Source organism: Podarcis liolepis (genome assembly GCF_965112155.1).
Source record: "Podarcis liolepis genome assembly, contig: HAP1_SCAFFOLD_104, whole genome shotgun sequence".
Lineage (NCBI taxonomy): Eukaryota > Metazoa > Chordata > Lepidosauria > Squamata > Lacertidae > Podarcis > Podarcis liolepis.
The window spans coordinates 1,737-25,000 of NW_028148701.1; the positions used below are offsets into that span (position 1 = coordinate 1,737).

A 23,264-nucleotide genomic window follows, 5' to 3' on the forward strand; every position below is an offset into this window, starting at 1 on the left:
ATATGAAGAGTATTAAGAGTATAGTTAGAGTATAATAATATAGTCATAAGATGATATTAATGCGATTATATGAATGCATTAATAAGATGATATTAAGAGTATAATAATAATATATAAATAAGAGTATAGTAATCAGAGTATATTAATTAGGTTATATGAAGAGTATAAGAGTAATTAATCGTATTAATATAATCTTATGACTATTATTATACTCAATAATATAGTCATAAGATTATATTAATGCGATTATATGAATGTATTAATAAGATGATATTAAGAGTATAATAAGAGCATATAAATAATAGTAATAAGAGTATATTAATTCCGTTATATGAAAAGTATAAGAAGAGTAATTAGAGTATAATAATATAAGCTCATATTAATGCGATGATATGAATGTATTAATAAGACGATATTAATAGTAATCATCATATATTAATCCGATTATATGAAGAGTATAATCAGAGTATATAATTAAAAGTATAGTATATTAATTAGGTTATATGAAAAGAGTATAAGAAGAGTAATTAGAGTATAATAATCTAGTCATAAGATTATATTAATACAATTATATGAATGCATTAATAAGATGATATTAATAGTAATAATCATATATTAATACGATTATATGAATGTATTAATAAGATGATATTAAGAGTATAATAAGAGTATATAATTAAAAGTATAGTAATGAGAGTATATTAATTAGGTTATATGAAGAGTATTAAGAGTATAATTAGAGTCTAATAATATAGTCATATTAATGCGATTATATGAATGTATTAATAAGAGGATATTAATAGTAATAATCATATATTAATACGATTATATGAAGAATGTAGAGTATATTAATCAAAGTATAATAGAAGGAATCAAGCTAGATTTCTCCCTGCGATGAATCGGAATAATAATAATAATAATAATAATAATAATAATAATAATAATAATAATAATAATAATAATATTAATATTAATAACCTTGCAAATTGATGATGGCCTGAAGGCCGTCAATCTGCTCCCGGATGTCCCTCCTCCTGGCGAACCGCATGGCGGGCGAGTGAGGGGCGGGGCCAGGGAAGCCCCGCCCACGGGCCTCCCCCTGTGAGGTCACAGAGGCGCTTGTGACATCACAGGGTTCCCCTCTGGGAGTTCTAGGCTGGGGAAGGCCGGGATGATTGACGGGGGAGGCGGGGCCAGGGGGAGGTGGTCCCACCCGCTGAATGATTGACAGGGGAGGCGGGAATAATAATAATAATAATAATAATAATAATAATAATAATAATAATAATAGACTATTAACAGCAACTTAGTCCATAATAATAATAATAATAATAGGTTTAATAATGATTGACACCCCCTGAATGATTGACAGGGGAGGTGGGGCCAGGGGGAGGTAGTCCCACCTGCTGAATGATTGACAGGGGAGGTGGGGCCAGGGGGAGGTAGTCCCACCCACTGAATGATTGACAGGGGAGGCGGAGCCAGGGTCCGCTGAATGATTGACAGGGAAGGCGGGGCCAGGGTCTGTCATGGAATAATAATAATAATAATAATAATAATAATAGACTAATATAGACTAAAGTGGCAACTTAGTCCATAATAATAATAATAATAATAATAATAATAATAATAATAATAATAGACTAATATAGACTAAAGCGGCAACTTAGTCCATAATAATAATAATAATAATAATAATAATAGACTAATATAGACTGATATGGCAATTTAGTCCATAATAATAATAATAATTATAATAATATAGACTAAAGCGGCAACATAGTCCATAATAATAATAATAATAATAATAATAGACTAATATACACTAAAAAGGCAACTTTGTCCATAATAATAATAATAATAATAATAATAATAATAATAATAAGAGACTTGTAGACTAAAAAGGCAACTTTGTTGATGATAATAATAATAATAATAATAATAATAATAATAATAATAATAGACTAAAAGGGCAACTTAGTCCATAATAATAATAATAGTTTTAATAATGATTGACAGGGAAGGCGGAGCCAGGGTCCTCTAGTCCCACCCCCTGAATGATTGACAGGGAAGGCGGAGCCAGGGTCCTCTAGTCCCACCCACTGAGTGATTGACAGGGAAGGCGGAGCCAGGGTCCTCTAGTCCCACCCCCTGAATGATTGACAGGGAAGGTGGAGCCAGGGTCCTCTAGTCCCACCCCCTGAATGATTGACAGGGAAGGTGGAGCCAGGGTCATCTAGTCCCACCCCCTGAATGATTGACAGGAAGGCGGAGCCAGGGTCATCTAGTCCCACCCCCTGAATGATTGACAGGGAAGGCGGGGCCAGGGTCATCTAGTCCCACCCCCTGAATGATTGACAGGGAAGGCAGAGCCAGGGTCATCTAGTCCCACCCCCTGAATGATTGACAGGGAAGGTGGTGCCAGGGTCATCTAGTCCCACCCCCTGAATGATTGACAGGGAAGGTGGTGCCAGGGTCATCTAGTCCCTCCCCCTGAATGATTGACAGGGAAGGCGAAGCCAGGGTCAGCTAGTCCCACCCACTGAATGATTGACACTGAAGGCGGAGCCAGGGTCATCTAGTCTTCTTGATAACAATAATAATTATAATAATAGAATTTTAATAATAATGAGTTAATAATAATAATTATTATAATACTAGAGTTTTAACAATAGTAAAAAATAGTTTTAATAATAACAATAATAGAGTTTTGATGATGATAATTATAATAATAATGAGTTTTAATAATAATACTAGTTTTATTAATTGAGTTTTAATAATAACAATACTAGTTTTGATAATAAAAATAGTTTTAAAAATACTAAAAAATATAATAGTTATAATAATAATAATACTAGTTTTAATAATAATAATAATAATACAGAGTTTTGAGGAGAATAATAATACTGGAGTTTTAATAATAATAATAATAATAATAATAATAATAATAATAATCCTAGCTGATAATAATAATGAGAGTTTTAATAACAAGAATACTAGAGCTTTAATAATAATAATAATAATAATAATAATAATAGTAAATTGTGCTCTAGAGCCAACAAATACAACAACAACAACAATAATAATAATATCAAAACCTTCACAAAACTTTAAGAAAACTTCCTCTCATGGGGCAACTAATAATAATAATAATAATAATAATAATAATAATAATAATATCTATTAAAATCCCAGGCAGTCTTTTTAAAAAATGACTAAATCGTGGCTCTCCGGCAGCTAATAATAATATTAATAATAATAATATCTATTGATATCCCAGGCAGTCTTTTTTAAAAATGACTAAATCATGCTCTCGCGTCAACTAATAATATTAATATTAATAATATTAATAATAATGGAGGATCGCAAAGCTGGGGATCACAAAGCCTTGCCCAAACTTATTTTCTTTTATTTTAACTTCTTTTCTTTTCTTTTAACTTATTTTCTTTTCTTTTAACTTATTTTCTTTCATTTTAACTTCTTTTCTTTTCTTCTCTTTTAACTTATTTTCTTTTATTTTAACTTATTTTATTTCATTTTAACTTATTTTCTTTTATTTTAACTTATTTTCTTTTACTTATTTTCTTTTATTTTAACTTATTTTATTTCATTTTAACTTCTTTTCTTTTCTTTTCTTTTAACTTCTTTTCTTTTATTTCAACTTATTTTGTTTTCTTTTATTTTAACTTATTTTCTTTTAACTTATTTTCTTTTCTTTTATTTTAACTTATTTTCTTTTCTTTTAACTTATTTTCTTTTCTTTTAACTTATTTTATTTTATTTTAACTTCTTTTATTTTATTTTGCAAGCTTGGGGTGACTTGGGGCCATTTGGCAAACTTTGCTCTGCTTTTTGTGTATTTTCCCCCAATTCTCTGTTGATCTCCGTCAATGATTGACAGCCGCCGGCCAATGATTGACAGTCGGCAAACAGAAGCAGCGGCGTTGGAAATAAATAATAGAAATTTAAAGGTCATTTCATACCAAATTGAGCCTTAAAAACGGACCGACTTTCCCTATAAAAAGTGGGAAATAAATTGAATTTCATCCGATTTTAAGAGGAAAATAACTGGCTTTACCCAGTAGGAAAATGAGGCCTAGCTAAAGGACTACAAATCCCATCATGCCTAGCTAGCAGGCCCAGGGATGATGGGAATTGTAGTCCCAAAACTGGGTCTTCTAGCTGTTTGGGGACTACAATTCCCATCATGCTTGACCACTGGGCCTGCTAGAAAGGCATGATGGGAGTTCGGGGACTACAATTCCCATCATCACTGGGACTACAATTCCCATCATCACTGGGACTACAATTCCCATCATCACTGGGACTACAATTCCCATCATCACTGGGACTACAATTCCCATCATCACTGGGACTACAATTCCCATCATCACTGGGACTACAATTCCCATCATCACCGGGACTACAATTCCCATCATCCCTGGGACTACAATTCCCATCTGCCTTAACCACTGGGCCTGCTAGCAAGGCATGATGGGAGTTTGGGGACTACAATTCCCATCATCACTGGGACTACAGTTCCCATCATCCCTGACCACTGGGTTCAGTTTTGGGACTACAATTCCCATCATCCCTGACCACTGGTCCTGCTAGCAGGGCATGATGGGAGTTTGGGGACTACAATTCCCATCATCCCTGACCACTGGGCCTGCTAGCAGGGCATGATGGGAGTTTGGGGACTACAATGCCCATCATCCCTGGGACTACAATTCCCATCATCCTTGACCACTGGGCCTACTAGAAAGGCATGATGGGAGTTTGGGGACTACAGTTCCCATCATCACTGGGATTACAATTCCCATCACCCCTGCGACTACAATTCCCATCATGCTTGACCACTGAGCCTGCTAGCAAGGCATGATGGGAGTTTGGGGACTACAATTCCCATCATCACTGGGACTACAGTTCCCATCATCCCTGACCACTGGGTTCAGTTTTGGGACTACAATTCCCATCATCCCTGACCACTGGGCCTGCTAGCAGGGCATGATGGGAGTTTGGGGACTACAATTCCCATCATCCCTGGGACTACAATTCCCATCATCCTTGACCACTGGGCCTGCTAGCAAGGCATGATGGGAGTTTGGGGACTACAATTCCCATCATCACTGGGACTACAATTCCCATCGTCACTGGGACTACAATTCCCATCATCCTTGACCACTGGGCCTGCTAGCAAGGCATGATGGGAGTTTGGGGACTACAATGCCCATCATCACTGGGACTACAATTCCCATCATGCTGGACCACTGGGCCTGCTAGCAGGGCATGATGGGAGTTTGGGGACTACAATTCCCATCATCACTGGGACTGCAGTTCCCATCATCCCTGACCACTGGGTTCAGTTTTGGGACTACAATTCCCATCATCCCTGACCACTGGGCCTGCTAGCAAGGCATGATGGGAGTTTGGGGACTACAATTCCCATCATCACTGGGACTACAATTCCCATCATCCCTGACCTCTGGGCCTGCTAGCAGGGCATGATGGGAGTTTGGGGACTACAATTCCCATCATCACTGGGACTACAATTCCCATCATCACTGGGACTACAATTCCCATCATCCCTGACCTCTTGGCCTGCTAGCAGGGCATGATGGGAGTTTGGGGACTACAATTCCCATCATCCCTGACCACTGTGCCTGCTAGCAAGGCATGATGGGAGTTTGGGGACTACAATTCCCATCATCCCTGACCACTGGGCCTGCTAGCAGGGCATGATGGGAGTTTGGGGACTACAATTCCCATCATCCCTGACCTCTGGGCCTGCTAGCAGGGCATGATGGGAGTTTGGGGACTACAATTCCCATCGTCACTGGGACTACAATTCCCATCATCATGGACCACTGGGCCTGCTAGCAGGGCATGATGGGAGTTTGGGGACTACAATTCCCATCATCACTGGGACTACAATTCCCATCATCCCTGGGACTACAATTCCCATCATCCCTGGGACTACCATTCCCATCATCACTGGGACTGCAATTCCCATCACCCCTGGGACTACAGTTCCCATCATCACTGGGACTGCAATTCCCATCACCCCTGGGACTACAATTCCCATCACCCCTGGGACTACAATTCCCATCACCCCTGGGACTGCAATTCCCATCACCCCTGGGACTACAATTCCCATCATCCCTGGGACTACAATTCCCATCATCCCTGGGACTACAATTCCCATCATCACTGGGACTACAATTCCCATCATCACTGGGACTACAATTCCCATCATCCCTGACCTCTGGGCCTGCTAGCAGGGCATGATGGGAGTTGTAGTGCCGAAACTGCAAGAGGGCCCAGTTTGGGGACTACCATTCCCATCATGCCTTGCCAGCGGGACCAGGTGTCAGGGATGATGGGAATTGTAGTCCCAAAACTGGGCCCTGCTGCTGTTTCGGGACTACAACTCCCATCATGCCTAGGGAACAGGTCATGGATGATGGGAATTGTAGTCCCTAAACTCCCATCATGCCTTACAGGACCAGTGGCCATGGATGATGGGAACTGTAGTCCCAAAACTGAAACCTCCGGCTGTTTGGGGACTACAACTCCCATCATGCCTTGCTAGCAGGCCCAGTGGTCAGGGATGATGGGAATTGTAGTCCCCAAACTCCCATCATGCCTTGCTCGCAGGCCCAGTGATGATGGGAATTGTAGTCCCCAAACTCCCATCATGCCTTGCTAGCGGACCCAGTGATGATGGGAATTGTAGTCCCCAAGCTCCCATCATGCCCTGCTAACAAGCCCAGTGGTCAAGGATGATGGGAACTGTAGTCCCAAAACTGAACCCAGTGGTCTGGGATGATGGGAATTGTAGTCCCCAAACTCCCATCATGCCTTGCTAACAGGCCCAGGGATGATGGGAATTGTGGTCCCCAAGCTCCCATCATGCCTTGCTAGCGTTCCCAGTGTTGATGGGAATTGTAGTCCCAGGGATGATGGGAATTGTAGTCCCAGTGATGATGGGAATCGTAGTCCCAGTGAGGATTGGAATCGTAGTCCCAGTGATGATGGGAATTGTAGTCCCCCAACTCCCATCATGCCTTGCTAGCAGGCCCAGTGGTCAGGGATGATGGGAATTGTAGTCCCAGTGATGATGGGAATTGTAGTCCCCAAACTCCCATCATGCCTTGCTAGCAGGCCCAGTGGTCAGGGATGATGGGAATTGTAATTAATATTACAATTGTAATTATTAATATTATTGATGGGAATCAGCTCTTTTGATTGCCACACCCTTCCACCCATCCAAACTCCCATCAATAATATTAATAATACTAATAATAATAATAATACTAATGGGTTATGGGAGATAATACTGATATTAATAGTACTAATAATACTACTAATAATGGGTTATGGGAAATACTAATAATACTAATAATACGAACAATACTAATGGGTTATGGGAAATAATATTAATCATGGAAAAGTACTCCCATTAATAATAATAATAATAATAATAATAATAATAATAATAATAATAACAACAACAACAACAACAACAACAACACTAATAACACTAATAATAATAATAATACTATTTCTAATAATACTAATAATACGAACAATACTAATGGGTTATGGGAAATAATATTAATCATGGAAAAGCACTCCCATCAATAATAATAATAATAATAATAATAATAATAATAATAATAATAACGGCTTATGTCAAATAATAATAATAATAATAATCATGGAAAACTAATAATGGGAATTATAGTCCCTAAAAACCAGAAACCCAAATCTTTTTCCTTTCCTTAATTCCCTCCTGCTAACGATTATCAGTTAATTAATGACCCCGGCCGATAACGAAGGTTGCTCATTAACCCAGGACCCAGCCAGGGGCCAAAGTCCTCTCCCTTCGGACTCCAAAATCCGCCTTTTTCCACCCAAATCGGACGTCTCTTTTTCTCTCTTTCGGGGGGAAAATGGAGAAATTTGTGATTTTCGCCTTTTCCGCGCTGGTTCTGGGTTCGAGTTTCGGACGAATAGAAGGACAGGAAGGCGTGGAAGTGGAGAGGGTGATAATAATTATTTTTAATAATTATTGATAATTATTAATAAGGATTAATAAGGATTAATAAGGATTAATGGGGATTAATAAGGGTTAATAAGGATTAATAAGGATTAATAATAATTCATGATATATGATAATAGATCGGATTTTATTTGCATCAGCCTCTAATAATAAAAATAATAATGTTAAGAATGATAATAATAAGCCGGCTAATAATGATAATAATAATGATCATAGATAATAATAAGGATTAATAACGATTAATAAGGATTAATAAGGATTAATGATCTATGATAATCAATCGGATTTTATTTGCATCAGCCTCTAATAATAATAAAAATAATGATAATAATGATAATAATAAGCAGGCTAATAATGATAATAATTATGATTAATAACAATTAATAAGGATTAATAAGGATTAATGATCTATGATAATCGATCGGATTTTATTTGCATCAGCTTCTAGCGTTAAAATAAAATCAAATCCACCAGAAATAATAATAAAAATAATGCGAATGATAAGAATATGCCGGCTAATAACGATTAATAAGGATTAATAAGGATTAATGATCTATGATAATAATAATAGTATTAATAATGATAATAATGATAGATCTGGAGAATCTTGATCTGCGGAACTGCCCGAGACTTGATGGGCAGGGGGTGGAGGGGAGCGGCGCAGAAGGAACGGCTGGCTAATAATAATAATAAATGATTAATACTATTAATAATATTAATAATATTAATAATAATTTTTCTCTCCCTCTTATCTATATTATTATTATTATTATTATCATATTATTATTAATTTTTCTCTCTTATCTATAATTTTATTATTAGTATTAATAATATTTCTATTTATAATAATTAATTTTCTCTGCCTCTTATCTATAATTTTTATAAGTATATTATTATTATTATTATCATTATTAAATTTTCTCTCTCCCTCTTATCTATAATATATTATTATTTATCGTCTTATTATCATTATTATTATTATTAATTGATTTTTCTCTCTCCCTCTTATCTATAATATATTATTATTTATCTTATTATTATTATTCTTATTAATTGATTTTTCTCTCTCCCTCTTATCTATAATATATTATTATTTATCATATTGTTATTAATATTACTATTATTATTATTTATTAATTTCTCTCTCTCCCTCTTATCTAATATATATTATTATTTATCTTATTATTATTATTATTATTATTTATTAATTTCTCTCTCCCTCTTATCTACAATATATTGTTATTTATCGTCTTATTATTATTATTATTATTTGATTTTTCTCTCTCCCTCTTATCTATAATATATTATTATTATTGTTGTTGTTGTTGTTGTTGTTATTTGTTATTAATTATTATTAATTATTATTTCCATTATTCCAGCTCTACGGCAAATGGTACGAGGTGGCTCTGGGTTCGACTTGCCGCTGGGTCCAGGCCAATCGCGGCCGCTTCACCGCCGGGACGCTGGTCCTGGGTCCGGGGAAGGCGCCGGGGGAACTCACCGCCACCAGCACCCGGATCAGGTCAGGAATGAATGGGGAAAGAGTTGAAATATCGAAATATGAAAGCTACAAAATAATAAATATTAAAATATTAAAATATCAACATATCAACATATTAAAATATTAAAATATTAAAGTATTGAAATATTGAAATATTAAAATATCAAAATATTAACATATCAAAATATCAAAATATTAATATTAGAATATTAGAATATTAGAATATTAGAATATTAGAATATTAGAGTATTAGAATATTAGAATATCAATATATCAAAATATTAATATTAAAATGTTAAAATGTTAAAATGTTAAAATATTAAAATATCAATATTAGAATATTAGAATATTAGAATATTAGAATATTAGAATATCAATATATCAAAATATTAATATTAGAATGTTAAAATGTTAAAATATTATAATATCAAAATATCAAAATATTAATATTAAAATGGTAAAATGTTAAAATATTATAATATTAAAATATCAAAATATCAATATTAGAATATTGGAATATTAAAATATTAATATATAAATATATCAAAATATTAATATTAAAATGTTATAATATTAAAATATCAAAATATCAAAATATCAAAATATTAATATTAGAATATTAGAATATCAACATATCAAAATATCAAAATATTAATATTAAAAGGTTATAATATCGAAATATCAAAATATTAATATTAGAATGTTATAATATTAAAATATTAAATTATTAAAATATCAAAATATCAAAATATCAATATTAAAATGTTATACTATTATATTATAATATTAAAATCAAAATATCAAAATATCAAAATATTGTAAATGTAAACGTTTGAAAGCATAACATTTAAATATTCATAATTTATTCTAATTAGGCAAGGGGCCTGCCGGACTTACACCCAGGACTACCAGAAAGGCGCCAAAGAAGGAAGGTTCACCTTCCAGAACGCAAGTAGGTCCCATTATTATTATTATTATTATTATTATTATTATTATTATTATATTATTATTATTATTATTATTATTATTATTATTATTATTATCATCATCATCATCATCATCATTATTATCTAATTTTTCTCTCTCCCTCTTACCTATATTATTATTATTATTATTATTATTATTATTATCATATTATTATTATTATTATTATTATTATTATTATTATTATTATTATTATTATTGTCATCATCATTATATTACTATTATTTTATTTCTCTCTCTCCCCCTTATCTATAAATTATTATTATTATTATTATTATTATTATTATTATTATTATTATCATCATCATCATTATATTATTATTATTATTATTATATTTTTGTCTCTCCCTTATCTATATTATTATTATTATTATTATTATTATTATTATTATTATTATTATTATTATTATTGCCATCATATTATTATTATTGTTGTTAATATTATTATTATCACCATCATATTATTATTATTGTTGTTGTTGTTAATATTATTATTATTATCATCATCACCATCATCATCATCTTCTTCTTCTTCTTCTTCTTCTTCTTATTATTATTATTATTATTATTATTATTATTATTATCATATTATCATTATTTTTAATTATTATTATTTATTCATTTTTCTCTCTCCCTCTTATCTATAATATATTATTATTATTATTATTATCATTATTACTACTATCATCATTATCATATTGTAGTTGTTGTTGTTATCACCATCATCATCATTATATTATTATTTTTATTATCTCCCTCTTATTTATAAATTATTATTATTATTGTTTATTAATTTCTCTCCCTTTTATCTATAATAATATATATTATCACTATTATTATTATCATTATTAATATTAATTTATTATTATTATTATTATTATTATTATTATTATTATTATTATCATCATCATCACCATCATATTATTATTATTATTTGTTAATTTTTCTCTCCCCTCTTATCTATAATATATTATTATTATTATTATTATTATTATTATTATTATTATTATTATTATTATTATTATTTTCATCATCATTTATTATTATTATTACTATTCTCATTATTATTATTATTATTATTATTATTATTATAATTCTCAGGGTGGAAGGCGCACGGGGAGACCTTCGTGGCGCACGCCGACCCCGACGAGTTCGCCATCTTGGTCACGGAGAAGAACAGCAGCCACGGGCTGAGCACCAGCGCCAAGCTTTACGGTGCGCCTCCCAATCCCCGCAGCGTGAAATCTAGCTCACGTGCGAGAGGTTCCGTGCAAAGGCGAGCGTGAAATATGGCTCCGCTGCGGGAGATTCCGTGCAAATGCGAGGCAGCTCCCCGTAGCGTGAAATCTAGCTGAATGGTGGGAGATTCCGTGCAAATGCGGGGAGCTCCCTGCAGCGTGAAATGTAGCTCATTCCGTGCAAATGCGAGGGAGCTCCCCGCAGCGTGAAATCTAGCTCGCGATTCCGTGCAAATGCGAGCAGGAAATCTAGGTCTGCTGCGGGAGATTCCGTGCAAATGCAGGGGAGCTCCCTGCAGCGTGAAATCTAGCTGAATTGTGGGAGATTCCGTGCACGTGCGAGGAAGCTCCCTGCAGCATGAAATCTAGCTCATTCCGTGGAAATGCGTGCAAGCTCCCCGCAGTGTGAAATCTAGCTGAATTGTGGGCGATTCCGTGCAAATGCCTGCAAGCTCCCCGCAGCGTGAAATCTAGCTCATTCCGTGCAAATGTGTGCAAGCTCCCCGCATCGAGAAATCTAGCTTAATTGTGGGAGATTCCGTGCAAATGCCTGCAAACTCCCCGCAGCGTGAAATCTAGCTCATTCCGTGCAAATGCGAGGCAGCTCCCCGCAGCGTGAAAACTAGCTGAATTGTGGGAAATTCTGTGCAAGTGCGAGGTAGCTCCCCGCAGCGTGAAATCTAGCTCCTTCCGTGCAAAGGCGTGCAAGCTCCCCGCAGCGTGAAATCTAGCTCACGTGCGAGAGATTCTGCGCAAATGCGAGTGTGAAATCTAGGTCTGCTGCGGGAGATTCCGTGCAAATGCGAGCGTGAAATCTAGCTCCGCTGCGGGAGATTCAGTGCAAATGTGAGGCAGCTTCCCGCATCGTGAGATCTAGCTGAATTGTGGGAGAGTCCGTGTAAATACGTGCAAGCTCCCCGCAGCGTGAAATCTAGCTGAATTGTGGTGCAAATGCCTGCAAGCTTCCCGCAGCGTGAAATCTAGCTAATTCCGTGCAAATGCGTGCAAGCTTCCCGCAGCGTGAAATCTAGCACAAGTGCGGGCGATTCCGTGCAAATGCCTGCAAGCTCCCCGCAGCGTGAAATCTAGCACAAGTGCGGGAGATTACGTGCAAATGCGGGGAGCTCCCCGCAGCACAAAACCTAGCTCATTCCGTGCAAATGCATGCAAGCTCCCCGCAGCGTGAAATCCAGCTGAATTGTGGGAGAGTCCGTGCAAATACGTGCAAGCTCCCTGCAGCGTGAAATCTAGCTGAATTGTTGGAGATTCCGTGCAAATGCGAGGGAGCTTCCTGCAGTGTGAAATCTTGCTCCTTCCGTGCAAATGCGTGCAAACTCCCCGCAGCGTGAAATCTAGCTGAATTGCGGGAGAGTCCGTGCAAACACGTGCAAGCTCCCCGCAGCGTGAAACGTAGCTCATTCCGTGGAAATGCGAGGAAGCTCCCCGCAGCGTGAAATCTAGCTCGCGATTCCGTGCAAATGCGTGCAAGCTCCCCACAGCGTGAAATCTAGCTGAATTGTGGGAGATTCCGTGCAAATGCGAGGAAGCTCCCCGCAGCATAAAACCTAGCTCCTTCCGTGCAAATGCGTGCAAACTCCCCGCAGCGTGAAATCTAGCTCATTCCGTGGAAATGCGTGCAAGCTCCCCGCAGCATGAAATCCAGCTCACGTGCGAGAGTGTGAAATCTAGGTCTGCTGCGGGGGATTCCGTGCAAATGTGAGCGTGAAATCTAGCTCCGCTGCGAGAGATTCCGTGCAAATGTGAGGAAGCTCCCCGCAGCGTGAAATCTAGCTCATTCCGAGCAAATCCCTGCAAGCTCCCCGCAGCATGAAATCTAGCTGAATTGTGGGAGAGTCCGTGCAAATCCGTGCAAGCTCCCGCAGCGTGAAATCTAGCTGAATTGTGGGAGATTTCGTGCAAATGCCTGCAAGCTCCCCGCAGTGTGAAATCTAGCTCATTCCGTGCAAATGCCTGCAAGCTCCCCACAGCGTGACATCTAGCTGAATTGTGGGAGAGTCCGTGCAAATACGTGCAAGCTCCCCGCGGTGTGAAATCTAGCTCATTCCGTGGAAATGCGTGCAAGCTCCCCGCAGCATGAAATCTAACGCCATTGCGGGATTCCGTGCAAATGCGTGCATGCTCCCCGCAGCGTGAAATCCAGCTGAATTGTGGGAGAGTCCGTGTAAATACGTGCAAGCTCCCCGCAGCATGAAATCTAGCTCATTCCGTGGAAATGCGTGCAAGCTCCCCGCAGCATGAAATCTAGCTCACGTGCGAGAGATTCCATGCAAATGCGAGTGTGAAATCTAGGTCTGCTGCGGGAGATTCCGTGCAAATGCGAGCGTGAAATACAGCTCCGCTGCGGGAGATTCCGTGCAAATGTGAGGCAGCTTCCCGCATCGTGAGATCTAGCTGAATTGTGGGAGAGTCCGTGTAAATACGTGCAAGCTCCCCGCAGCGTGAAATCTAGCTGAATTGTGGTGCAAATGCCTGCAAGCTCCCCGCAGCGTGAAATCTAGCTGAATTGTGGTGCAAATGCCTGCAAGCTCCCTGCAGCGTGAAATCTAGCTCACGGTTCCGTGCAAATGCGTGCAAGCTCCCCGCAGTGTGAAATTTAGCTGAATTGTGGGAGAGTGTGTAAATACGTGCAAGCTCTCTGCAGCGTGAAATCTAGCACAAGTGTGGGAGATTACGTGCATGATGCGTGCAAGCTCCCCGCAGCATGAAATCTAGCTCACGTGCGAGAAATTCCGTGCAAATGCGAGTGTGAAATCTAGCTCCGCTGCGGGAGATTCCGTGCAAATGCGTGCAAGCTCCCCACAGCGTGAAATCTAGCACAAGCGCGGGAGATTCCGTGCATGATGCGTGCAAGCTCCCCGCAGCGTGAAATCTAGCTCGTGATTCCGTGCAAATGCGTGCAAACTCCCCGCAGCGTGAAATCTAGCTCAAGTGTAGGAGATTCCGTGCAAGTGCGTGCAAATCTTGCAAGGACTCAAACCCGTGTCTCCCCTTGCAGGACGGAGCCCAGCCCTGAGGGAGGACCTGGTGGAGGACTTCCGGAGGCGGGCCCTTGCACTGGGGATCCCAGAGGAGGCCATCTTTGTCCTGAGCAACCAGGGTGAGTTGCGGGGAGAGGAGGTGGCGGGTTCGAATTTCACGGATTTGCACGTTTCTGACACCGGTGTTGCGCACTTGTGACACCAATGTTGCGCATTCCCAAGTTTCTGACACCAATGTTGCACATTCCCACGTTTTGACACCAATGTTGCATGTCCACACATGTCTGACACCAATGTTGCACATTCACACGTTTCGGACACCAGTGTTGCACATTCCCACGTTTCAGATACCATGTTGCACACTTCTGACACCCTTGTTGCACACTTTCCTGAGCACATCTGACACCGATGTCGCGCACTTCTGACACCCATGTTGCACACTTTGCTGAGCACTTCTGACACCCATGTTGCACACTTCTGACACCCATGTTACACACTTTGCTGAGCACATCTGACACCAATATTGCGCACTTCTGAAACCGATGTTGCACACTTTGCTGAGCACGTCTGACACTGATGTCGCACACTTCTGACACGATGTCACACACTTATGTTGCACGCTTCTGACACCAATGTTGCGCACTTCTGACACCCATGTTGCACACTTTGCTGAGCACGTCTGACACTTTTGTTGCACCCTTCTGACACTGATGTTGCACACTTCTGACACACATGTTACACACTTCTGACACTGATGTTGCCCACTTCTAGCACCCATGTTACACGCTTTGCTGAGCACTTCTGACACCGATGTTGCGCACTTCTGACACCCATGTTACACACTTTGCTGAGCACTTCTGACCGCGATGTCGCACACTTCTGGCACGATGTTGCACACTTATGTTGCACGCTTCTGACACCCATGTTGTGCACTTCTGACACCCATGTTGCACACTTCGGACACACATGTTGCACACTTCTGACACCCATGTTACACACTTTGCTGAGCACTTCTGACACCCATGTTGCACACTTCTGACACCGATGTCGCACACTTCTGACACACATGTTACACACGTCTGACACCGATGTTGCACACTTCTGACACGATGTCGCACACTTATGTTGTGCGCTTCTGACACCCATGTTACACACTTTGCTGAGCACCTCTGACACCCATGTTGCACACTTCTGACACCCATGTTACACACTTTGCTGAGCACTTCTTTGCTGAGCACTTCTGACACCGGTTGCTCATTTCTGACACCGGTGTTGCACACTTCTGACACCCATGTTGCACCTCCGAACCCGGGTTCAAACCCCTTCTCTCTTCCCACAGGGGAGTGCGTCCCGCCCAAGGCCGAAGATGCGCCCCAGGTAAGTGACCCCCAAGGGCACCCCCCTTGCACCATTGGTGACCCCTCCCTCACTACTGCACCCCCAAATAATAATAATAATAATAATAATAATAATAATGTTACACATTCCCCCGTTTCCGACACCCATCTTGCACCTTCGCACGTTTCGCACGCCGACCTCGCGCTACGTTTCCCAGGAGAGGGTGCGCCGGACCCCCTTGTTTGAGGAAGAAGGCTCGGCCGACGGATTCGCACCCGCGTTCCCGGACGTCAAGGAAGGTGGGTTTGGCACGCTACTTCTCACAAGGCGGGGAGTTCCCCAGATTTCTCACGCTACTTAGTCAGATTTCGCACACTACCTAGTGAGATTTCGCACGCTCCTTAAGACAGATTTCGCACGCTACTTCTCACGAGGCAGGGAGTTCCCCAGGTTTTGCACGCTACTTCGTCAGATTTCGCACGCTACTTCTCACGAGGGGGGGAGTTCCCCAGATTTCACATGCTATTTATGCATTGAGTTTCCCATGAGGCAGGGAGTTCCCCAGATTTCTCACGCTAGCTAGTCAGATTTCGCACGCTCCTTGCTCAGATTTCGCACGCTCCTTGCTCAGATTTCGCACGCTACTTCTCACAAGGCAGGGAGTTCCCCAGATTTCTCACGCTACTGAGTCATATTTCGCACGCTACTTTTCATGAGGCAGGGAGTTCCCCAGACTCTGCCTGCTACATTTCACCATGCAGGGAGTTCCCCAGATTTCGCACGCTACCTCGTCAGATTTCGCACACTACTTTTCACGAGGCAGGGAGTTCCCCAGATTTCGCACGCTACCTTGTCAGATTGCGCACACTACTTTTCACGAGGCAGGGAGTTCCCCATATTTCGCACGCTCCTGAGTCAGATTTCGCACGCCACTTCTCACGAGGCGGGGAGTTCCCCAGATTTCGCACGCTACCTCGTCAGATTTCGCACACTACTTTTCACGAGGCAGGGAGTTCCCCAGATTTCGCACGCTACCTCGTCAGATTTCGCACGCTACTTTTCATGAGGCAGGGAGTTCCCCAGATTTCGCACGCTACCTCGTCAGATTTCGCACGCTACTTCTCACAAGGCAGGGAGTTCCCCAGATTTCTCACGCTACTTCGCCAGATTTCGCACGCCACTTTTCATGAGGCAGGGAGTTCCCCAGACTCTGCCTGCTACATTTCACCATGCAGGGAGTTCCCCAGGTTTCGCACGCTACTTCGTCAGATTTCGCACGCTACTTCTCACGAGGCAGGGAGTTCCCCAGGTTTTGCACGCTACTTCGTCAGATTTCGCACGCTACTTCTCACGAGGGGGGGAGTTCCCCAGATTTCACATGCTATTTATGCATTGAGTTTCCCATGAGGCAGGGAGTTCCCCAGATTTCTCACGCTAGCTAGTCAGATTTCGCACGCTCCTTGCTCAGATTTCGCACGCTCCTTGCTCAGATTTCGCACGCTACTTCTCACAAGGCAGGGAGTTCCCCAGATTTCTCACGCTACTGAGTCATATTTCGCACGCTACTTTTCATGAGGCAGGGAGTTCCCCAGACTCTGCCTGCTACATTTCACCATGCAGGGAGTTCCCCAGATTTCGCACGCTACCTCGTCAGATTTCGCACACTACTTTTCACGAGGCAGGGAGTTCCCCAGATTTCGCACGCTACCTTGTCAGATTGCGCACACTACTTTTCACGAGGCAGGGAGTTCCCCATATTTCGCACGCTCCTGAGTCAGATTTCGCACGCCACTTCTCACGAGGCGGGGAGTTCCCCAGATTTCGCACGCTACCTCGTCAGATTTCGCACACTACTTTTCACGAGGCAGGGAGTTCCCCAGATTTCGCACGCTACCTCGTCAGATTTCGCACGCTACTTTTCATGAGGCAGGGAGTTCCCCAGATTTCGCACGCTACCTCGTCAGATTTCGCACGCTACTTCTCACAAGGCAGGGAGTTCCCCAGATTTCTCACGCTACTTCGCCAGATTTCGCACGCCACTTTTCATGAGGCAGGGAGTTCCCCAGACTCTGCCTGCTACATTTCACCATGCAGGGAGTTCCCCAGATTTCGCACGCTGCTTCGTCAGATTTCGCACGCTACTTTTCATGAGGCAGGGAGTTCCCCAGATTTCACACACTACTTCGTCAGATTTCGCACGCTACTTCTCACGAGGCAGGGAGTTCCCCAGATTTCGCACGCTCCTTAGTCAGATTCTGCCTGCTACCTTTCATGAGGCAGGGAGTTCCCCAGATTTCACATGCTACTCATGCGTTGAGTTTCCCATGAGGCAGGGAGTTCCCCAGACTCTGCCTGCTACTTCTCATGAGGCAGGGAGTTCCCCAGATCTCCTATGCTACTTCGTCAGATTCTGCCTGCTAACTTTCATGAGGCAGGGAGTTCCCCAGATTCAGATTTCCTTTTCCTCTCCCCGCAAGCAAACAGCCAGCTCCTCAAGGACAAGACTCTGCCTGCTACTTTTCATGAGGCAGGGAGTTCCCCAGATTTTTCCTGCTCCTTTTTATGAGGCAGGGAGTTCCCCAGATTCCGCCTGCTGCTTCTCATGAGGCAGGGAGTTCCCCAGATTTCGCATGCTACCTAGTCAGATCTCGCACGCTCCTTGCTCAGATTTCGCACGCTACTTCGTCAGATTTCGCACGCTACTTCTCATGAGGCAGGGAGGTCCCCAGATTTCACGTTCTACCTTTCACGAGGCAGGGAGTTCCCCAGATTTCGATTTCCTCTTCCTTTCCCTGCAAGCTACCATTCATGAGGCAGAGAGTTCCCCAGCCTCTTCCTGCTCCTTTTCACGAGGCAGGGAATTCCCCCAGTTTTCACGTTCTACCTTTCATGAGGCAGGGAGTTCCCCCAGATTTCACATTCTACCTTTCACGAGGCAGGGAGTTCCCCAGATTTCACGTTCTACCTTTCACGAGGCAGGGAGTTCCCCCAGATTTCACGTTCTACCTTTCACGAGGCAGGGAGTTCCCCAGATTTCACGTTCTACCTTTCATGAGGCAGGGAGTTCCCCCAGATTTCACGTTCTACCTTTCATGAGGCAGGGAGTTCCCCCAGATTTCACGTTCTACCTTTCACGAGGCAGGGAGTTCCCCAGATTTCACGTTCTACCTTTCATGAGGCAGGGAGTTCCCCCAGATTTCACGTTCTACCTTTCATGAGGCAGGGAGTTCCCCCAGATTTCACGTTCTACCTTTCACGAGGCAGGGAGTTCCCCCAGTTTTCACGTTCTACCTTTCACGAGGCAGGGAGTTCCCCAGCCTCTTCCTGCTCCTTTTCATGAGGCGGGGAGTTCCCCAGATTTCTCACGCTCCTGAGTCAGATTTCGCACGCCACTTCTCATGAGGCAGAGAGTTCCCCAGCCTCTTCCTGCTCCTTTTCATGAGGCGGGGAGTTCCCCAGATTTCGCACGCTACCTCGTCAGATTTCGCACGCTACTTCTCACGAGGCGGGGAGTTCCCCAGACTCTGCCTGCTACATTTCACCATGCAGGGAGTTCCCCAGATTTCGCACGCTGCTTCGTCAGACTCTGCCTGCTACTTTTCACGAGGCAGGGAGTTCCCCAGATCTCCTATGCTACTTACTCAGATTCTGCCTGCTACCTTTCATGAGGCAGGGAGTTCCCCAGACTCTTCCTGCTCCTTTTCACCATACAGGAAGTCCCCCAGATTTCCCACGCTAATGCCGACTTCCACTTCCTCTTCCTATCCAGCCGACTGCCAGCTGCCCCGGGACGCCGGCCCCTGCCTGGGCGCCGAGTTGCGCTACTTCTACAACGCCAGCGCCCGGTCCTGCCAGAGCTTCCTCTACGGCGGTTGCCTGGGCAACGCCAACCGCTTCCTGTCCGAACGGGCCTGCCTGCAAACGTGCCGGACCGAAGGTGAGACGCTCTAGGAAGCTTTAAACCGCTTCCTCTTCCTGTGGAGCCTCTCTAGGAAGGCCTCCCCAACTTCCTCTTCCTCCGGCTCCCACTTCCTTCCAGCTCCCTAACTTCCTCTTACCCCCACTTCCCCTTCCTGTGAAGCAGCCTCTCTAGGAACCTCCCCCCCAACTTCCTCTTCCTCCGGCTCCCACTTCCTTCCAGCTCCCACTTCCTGTGGATCCTCTCTAGGAAACTCTCCCTAACTTCCTCTTCCCCCCACTTCCCCTTCCTGTGGAGCCTCTCTAGGAACCTCTCCCCAACTTCCTCTTCCTCCGGCTCCCGCTTCCTCTTCCTCCGGCTCCCACTTCCTCCACCTCCCAATTCCTCTTCCAGCTCCCACTTCCTCTTCTCCCACCCCGAGCCTCTCTAGGAACATCTCCTCAACTTCCTCTTCCTTCAACTCCCACTTCCTCTTCCCATTGGATCCTCTCTAGGAACGTCTCCCCAACTTCCTCTTCCTCCGGCTCCCACTTCCTCTTCCCCCCACTTCCTCTTCCCCCACAGCCTCTCTAGCAACCTCTCCCCAACTCCCTCTTCTTCCAGCTCCCACTTCCTCTTCCTCCACCTCCCACTTCCTCCGGCCCCCACTTCCTGTGGAGCCTCTCTAGGAATGTCTACTGAAACTCTCCTCTCCCCCAGCCGCCTGCCCATCACCCCCGGAGCTTCCTGTCCGTCCAAATTCCTCTCCCTCCGGCTCCCACTTCCTCTTCCTCCGGCTCCCACTTCCTCTTCCTCCGGCTCCCACTTCCTCCACTTCCTGTGGAGCCTCTCTAGGCATGTCGACTGAACCTCTCCTCTCCCCCTGCCGCCTGCCCATCACCCCTGGAGCTTCCTGTCCGTCCAAATTCCTCTTCCTCCGGCTCCCACTTCCTCTGGCCCCCACTTCCTGTGGAGCCTCTCTAGGACGGCCTCCCAACTCTCCTCTCCTCTCCATCACCCCCGGAGCTTCCTGTCCGTCCAAATTCCTTTTCCTCCGGCTCCCACTTCCTCTTCCTCCTGCTCCCACTTCCTCTTCTCCCGGCTCCCACTTCCTCTCTCGCAACCTCTCCCCGACTTCCTCTCCCTCTCTAGGAAGGACTCCCCACGTTCCACTTCCTCCGGCTCCCACTTCCTTCCTCTCGTTCCCACTTCCTGTGCTTCCGAGCAACCTCTCCCCAACTTCCACTTCCTCTCTAGGAACGACTCCCCAAGTTCCACTTCCTCCCACTTCCTTTCCCCCCCACAGCCTCTCTAGCAACCTCTCCCAACTTCCTCTCCCTCCGGCTCCCACTTCCTCTTCTTCCGGCTCCCACTTCCTCTTCCTCCGGCCCCCACTTCCTGTGGAGCCTCTCTAGGAATGTCGACGGAAACTCTCCTCTCCCCCCAGCCGCCTGCCGCCTGCCAATCACCCCCGGCCCGCCCTGTCCGTCCAAGTTCTGGGCCTTTGACGCCTCGCGCGGCGCCTGCGTCACTTCCTCTTCCTCCGGCTCCCACTTCCTCTCTCGCAACCTCTCCCCAACTTCCTCTTCCTCTCTAGGAAGGACTCCCCAAGTTCCACTTCCTCCGACTCCCTCTTCCCCCGGAACCTCTCTAGCAACCTCTCCCAACTTCCTCTTCCTCCGGCTCCTACTTCCTCTTCTTCCGGCTCCTACTTCCTCTCCCCAACTTCCTCTTCCTCTCTAGGAATGACTCCCCAACTTCCACTTCCTCCGGCTCCCACTTCCTCTTCCTCCGGCTCCCACTTCCTCTCCCCAACTTCCTCTTCCTCTCTAGGCACGACTCCCCAACTTCCCCTTCCTCCAGCTCCCACTTCCTCTTCCTCCGGCCACCACTTCCTGTGGAGCCTCTAGGAATGTCTACTGAACTCTCCTCTCCCCCAGCTGCCTGCCCATCACCCCCAGAGCTTCCTGTCCGTCCAAATTTCTCTTCCTCCGGCTCCCACTTCCTCTTCCTCCGGCCCCCACTTCCTGTGGAGCCTCTCTAGGAATGTCTACTGAAACTCTCCTCTCCCTCAGCCACCTGCCCATCACCCTCATGGGGGGAGAGGTTCTTCCTCTGTCTCCCACTTCCTCTTCCTCCGGCTCCCACTTCCTCCACTTCCTGTGGAGCCTCTCTAGGAATGTCTACTGAAACTCTCCTCTCCCCCTGCCGCCTGCCCATCACCCCCGGAGCTTCCTGTCCGTCCAAATTCCTCTTCCTCCGGCTCCCACTTCCTCTGGCCCCCACTTCCTGTGGAGCCTCTCTAGGACGGCCTCCCAACTCTCCTCTCCTCTCCATCACCCCCGGAGCTTCCTGTCCGTCCAAATTCCTCTCCCTCCGGCTCCCACTTCCTCTCCCTCCGGCTCCCACTTCCTCTTCCTCCGGCTCCCACTTCCTCTCCCCCCAGCCCCCACTTCCTGTGGGGCCTCTCTAGGACCGCCTCCCACCTCTCCTCTCCTCTCCCCCCAGCCGCCTGCCGCCTGCCAATCACCCCCGGAGCTTCCTGTCCGTCCGAGTTCTGGGCCTTTGACGCCTCGCGCGGCGCCTGCGTCACCTTCCGGGGCTGCGGGGCCAACGCCAACAAGTTCTACCTGGAGAAGGAGTGCAAGGAGTACTGCGGGGTCCTGGCCGAAGGTACCATTAATTATCATTATTAATTATTAATTATTATTAATTATTATTATTATTAAATTCATTATTATTTATTCTATTGTTATTATTAATAATAATATTGGGTGTGGGAAAGGAGAAGGGAGTGCAAGGAGTACTGCGGGGTCCTGGCCGAAGGTATTATTAATTACTATTAATGATAATTATTAATTATTATTATTATTATTTATTATTATTATTCTTTATTCTATTATTATTATTATTATTATTATTATTATTATTATTATTATTGGGTGGGGGAAAGGAGGAGTGCGAGGAGTACTGCGGGGTCCTGCCCGAAGGTGCGATGAATGATTATTAATGATTATTCATTATTAGTTATTATTATTTATTTATTATTAATTCTTATTATTGTTCTTTATTCTATTAATAATCATCATAATAATCATAATATTATTATTGGGTGGGGGAATGGAGAAGGAGGGCAAGGAGGACTGCGGGGTCCTGCCCGAAGGTACGATTAATTACTATTAACGATTATTTATTTATTATTAATTCTTCTTCTTCTTTATTCTATTAATAATCATAATAA

General features: G+C 43.4%; 1 protein-coding gene and 2 long non-coding RNA genes across 8 annotated transcripts in view; 2 read left to right on the forward strand and 1 right to left on the reverse strand.

Annotated features, from left to right (window-relative positions):
- Window positions 1–1,405: 1,405 nt before the first annotated feature.
- Window positions 1,406–2,342, forward strand: LOC310699101. Its single transcript, XR_014521923.1, has 3 exons — window positions 1,406–1,511; window positions 2,025–2,220; window positions 2,269–2,342. It is a non-coding gene; the product is annotated as an uncharacterized lncRNA (long non-coding RNA).
- A 5,502-nt stretch (window positions 2,343–7,844) lies between these two features.
- Window positions 7,845–23,264, forward strand: part of LOC310699109 (protein AMBP-like) — a 17,581-nt gene continuing 2,161 nt past the window's right edge. Inside the window, exons 1-9 of one of the 2 annotated variants that reach the window (XM_083520723.1) lie at window positions 7,845–8,048; window positions 9,445–9,587; window positions 10,442–10,518; window positions 11,652–11,765; window positions 14,805–14,906; window positions 16,127–16,164; window positions 16,343–16,424; window positions 19,895–20,062; window positions 22,532–22,696. In XM_083520723.1, the coding sequence (XP_083376849.1) occupies window positions 7,956–8,048; window positions 9,445–9,587; window positions 10,442–10,518; window positions 11,652–11,765; window positions 14,805–14,906; window positions 16,127–16,164; window positions 16,343–16,424; window positions 19,895–20,062; window positions 22,532–22,696 (982 nt within the window). In that variant the 5' untranslated portion in view covers window positions 7,845–7,955. The remainder of the gene's footprint in view (window positions 8,049–9,444; window positions 9,588–10,441; window positions 10,519–11,651; window positions 11,766–14,804; window positions 14,907–16,126; window positions 16,165–16,342; window positions 16,425–19,894; window positions 20,063–22,531; window positions 22,697–23,264) is intronic. The other variant, XM_083520724.1, reaches the window with a different exon arrangement.
- LOC310699110 lies at window positions 20,234–21,835 on the reverse strand. Of its 5 annotated transcripts, none has more exons than XR_014521929.1 (4): window positions 21,750–21,835; window positions 21,375–21,453; window positions 20,607–20,727; window positions 20,234–20,396 (listed from the first exon to the last, which is right to left on the reverse strand). It is a non-coding gene; the product is annotated as an uncharacterized lncRNA (long non-coding RNA). The 5 variants fall into 5 exon arrangements; XR_014521930.1 differs by having other exon boundaries at window positions 20,607–20,820; window positions 21,328–21,453; XR_014521931.1 differs by having other exon boundaries at window positions 20,607–20,842; window positions 21,328–21,453.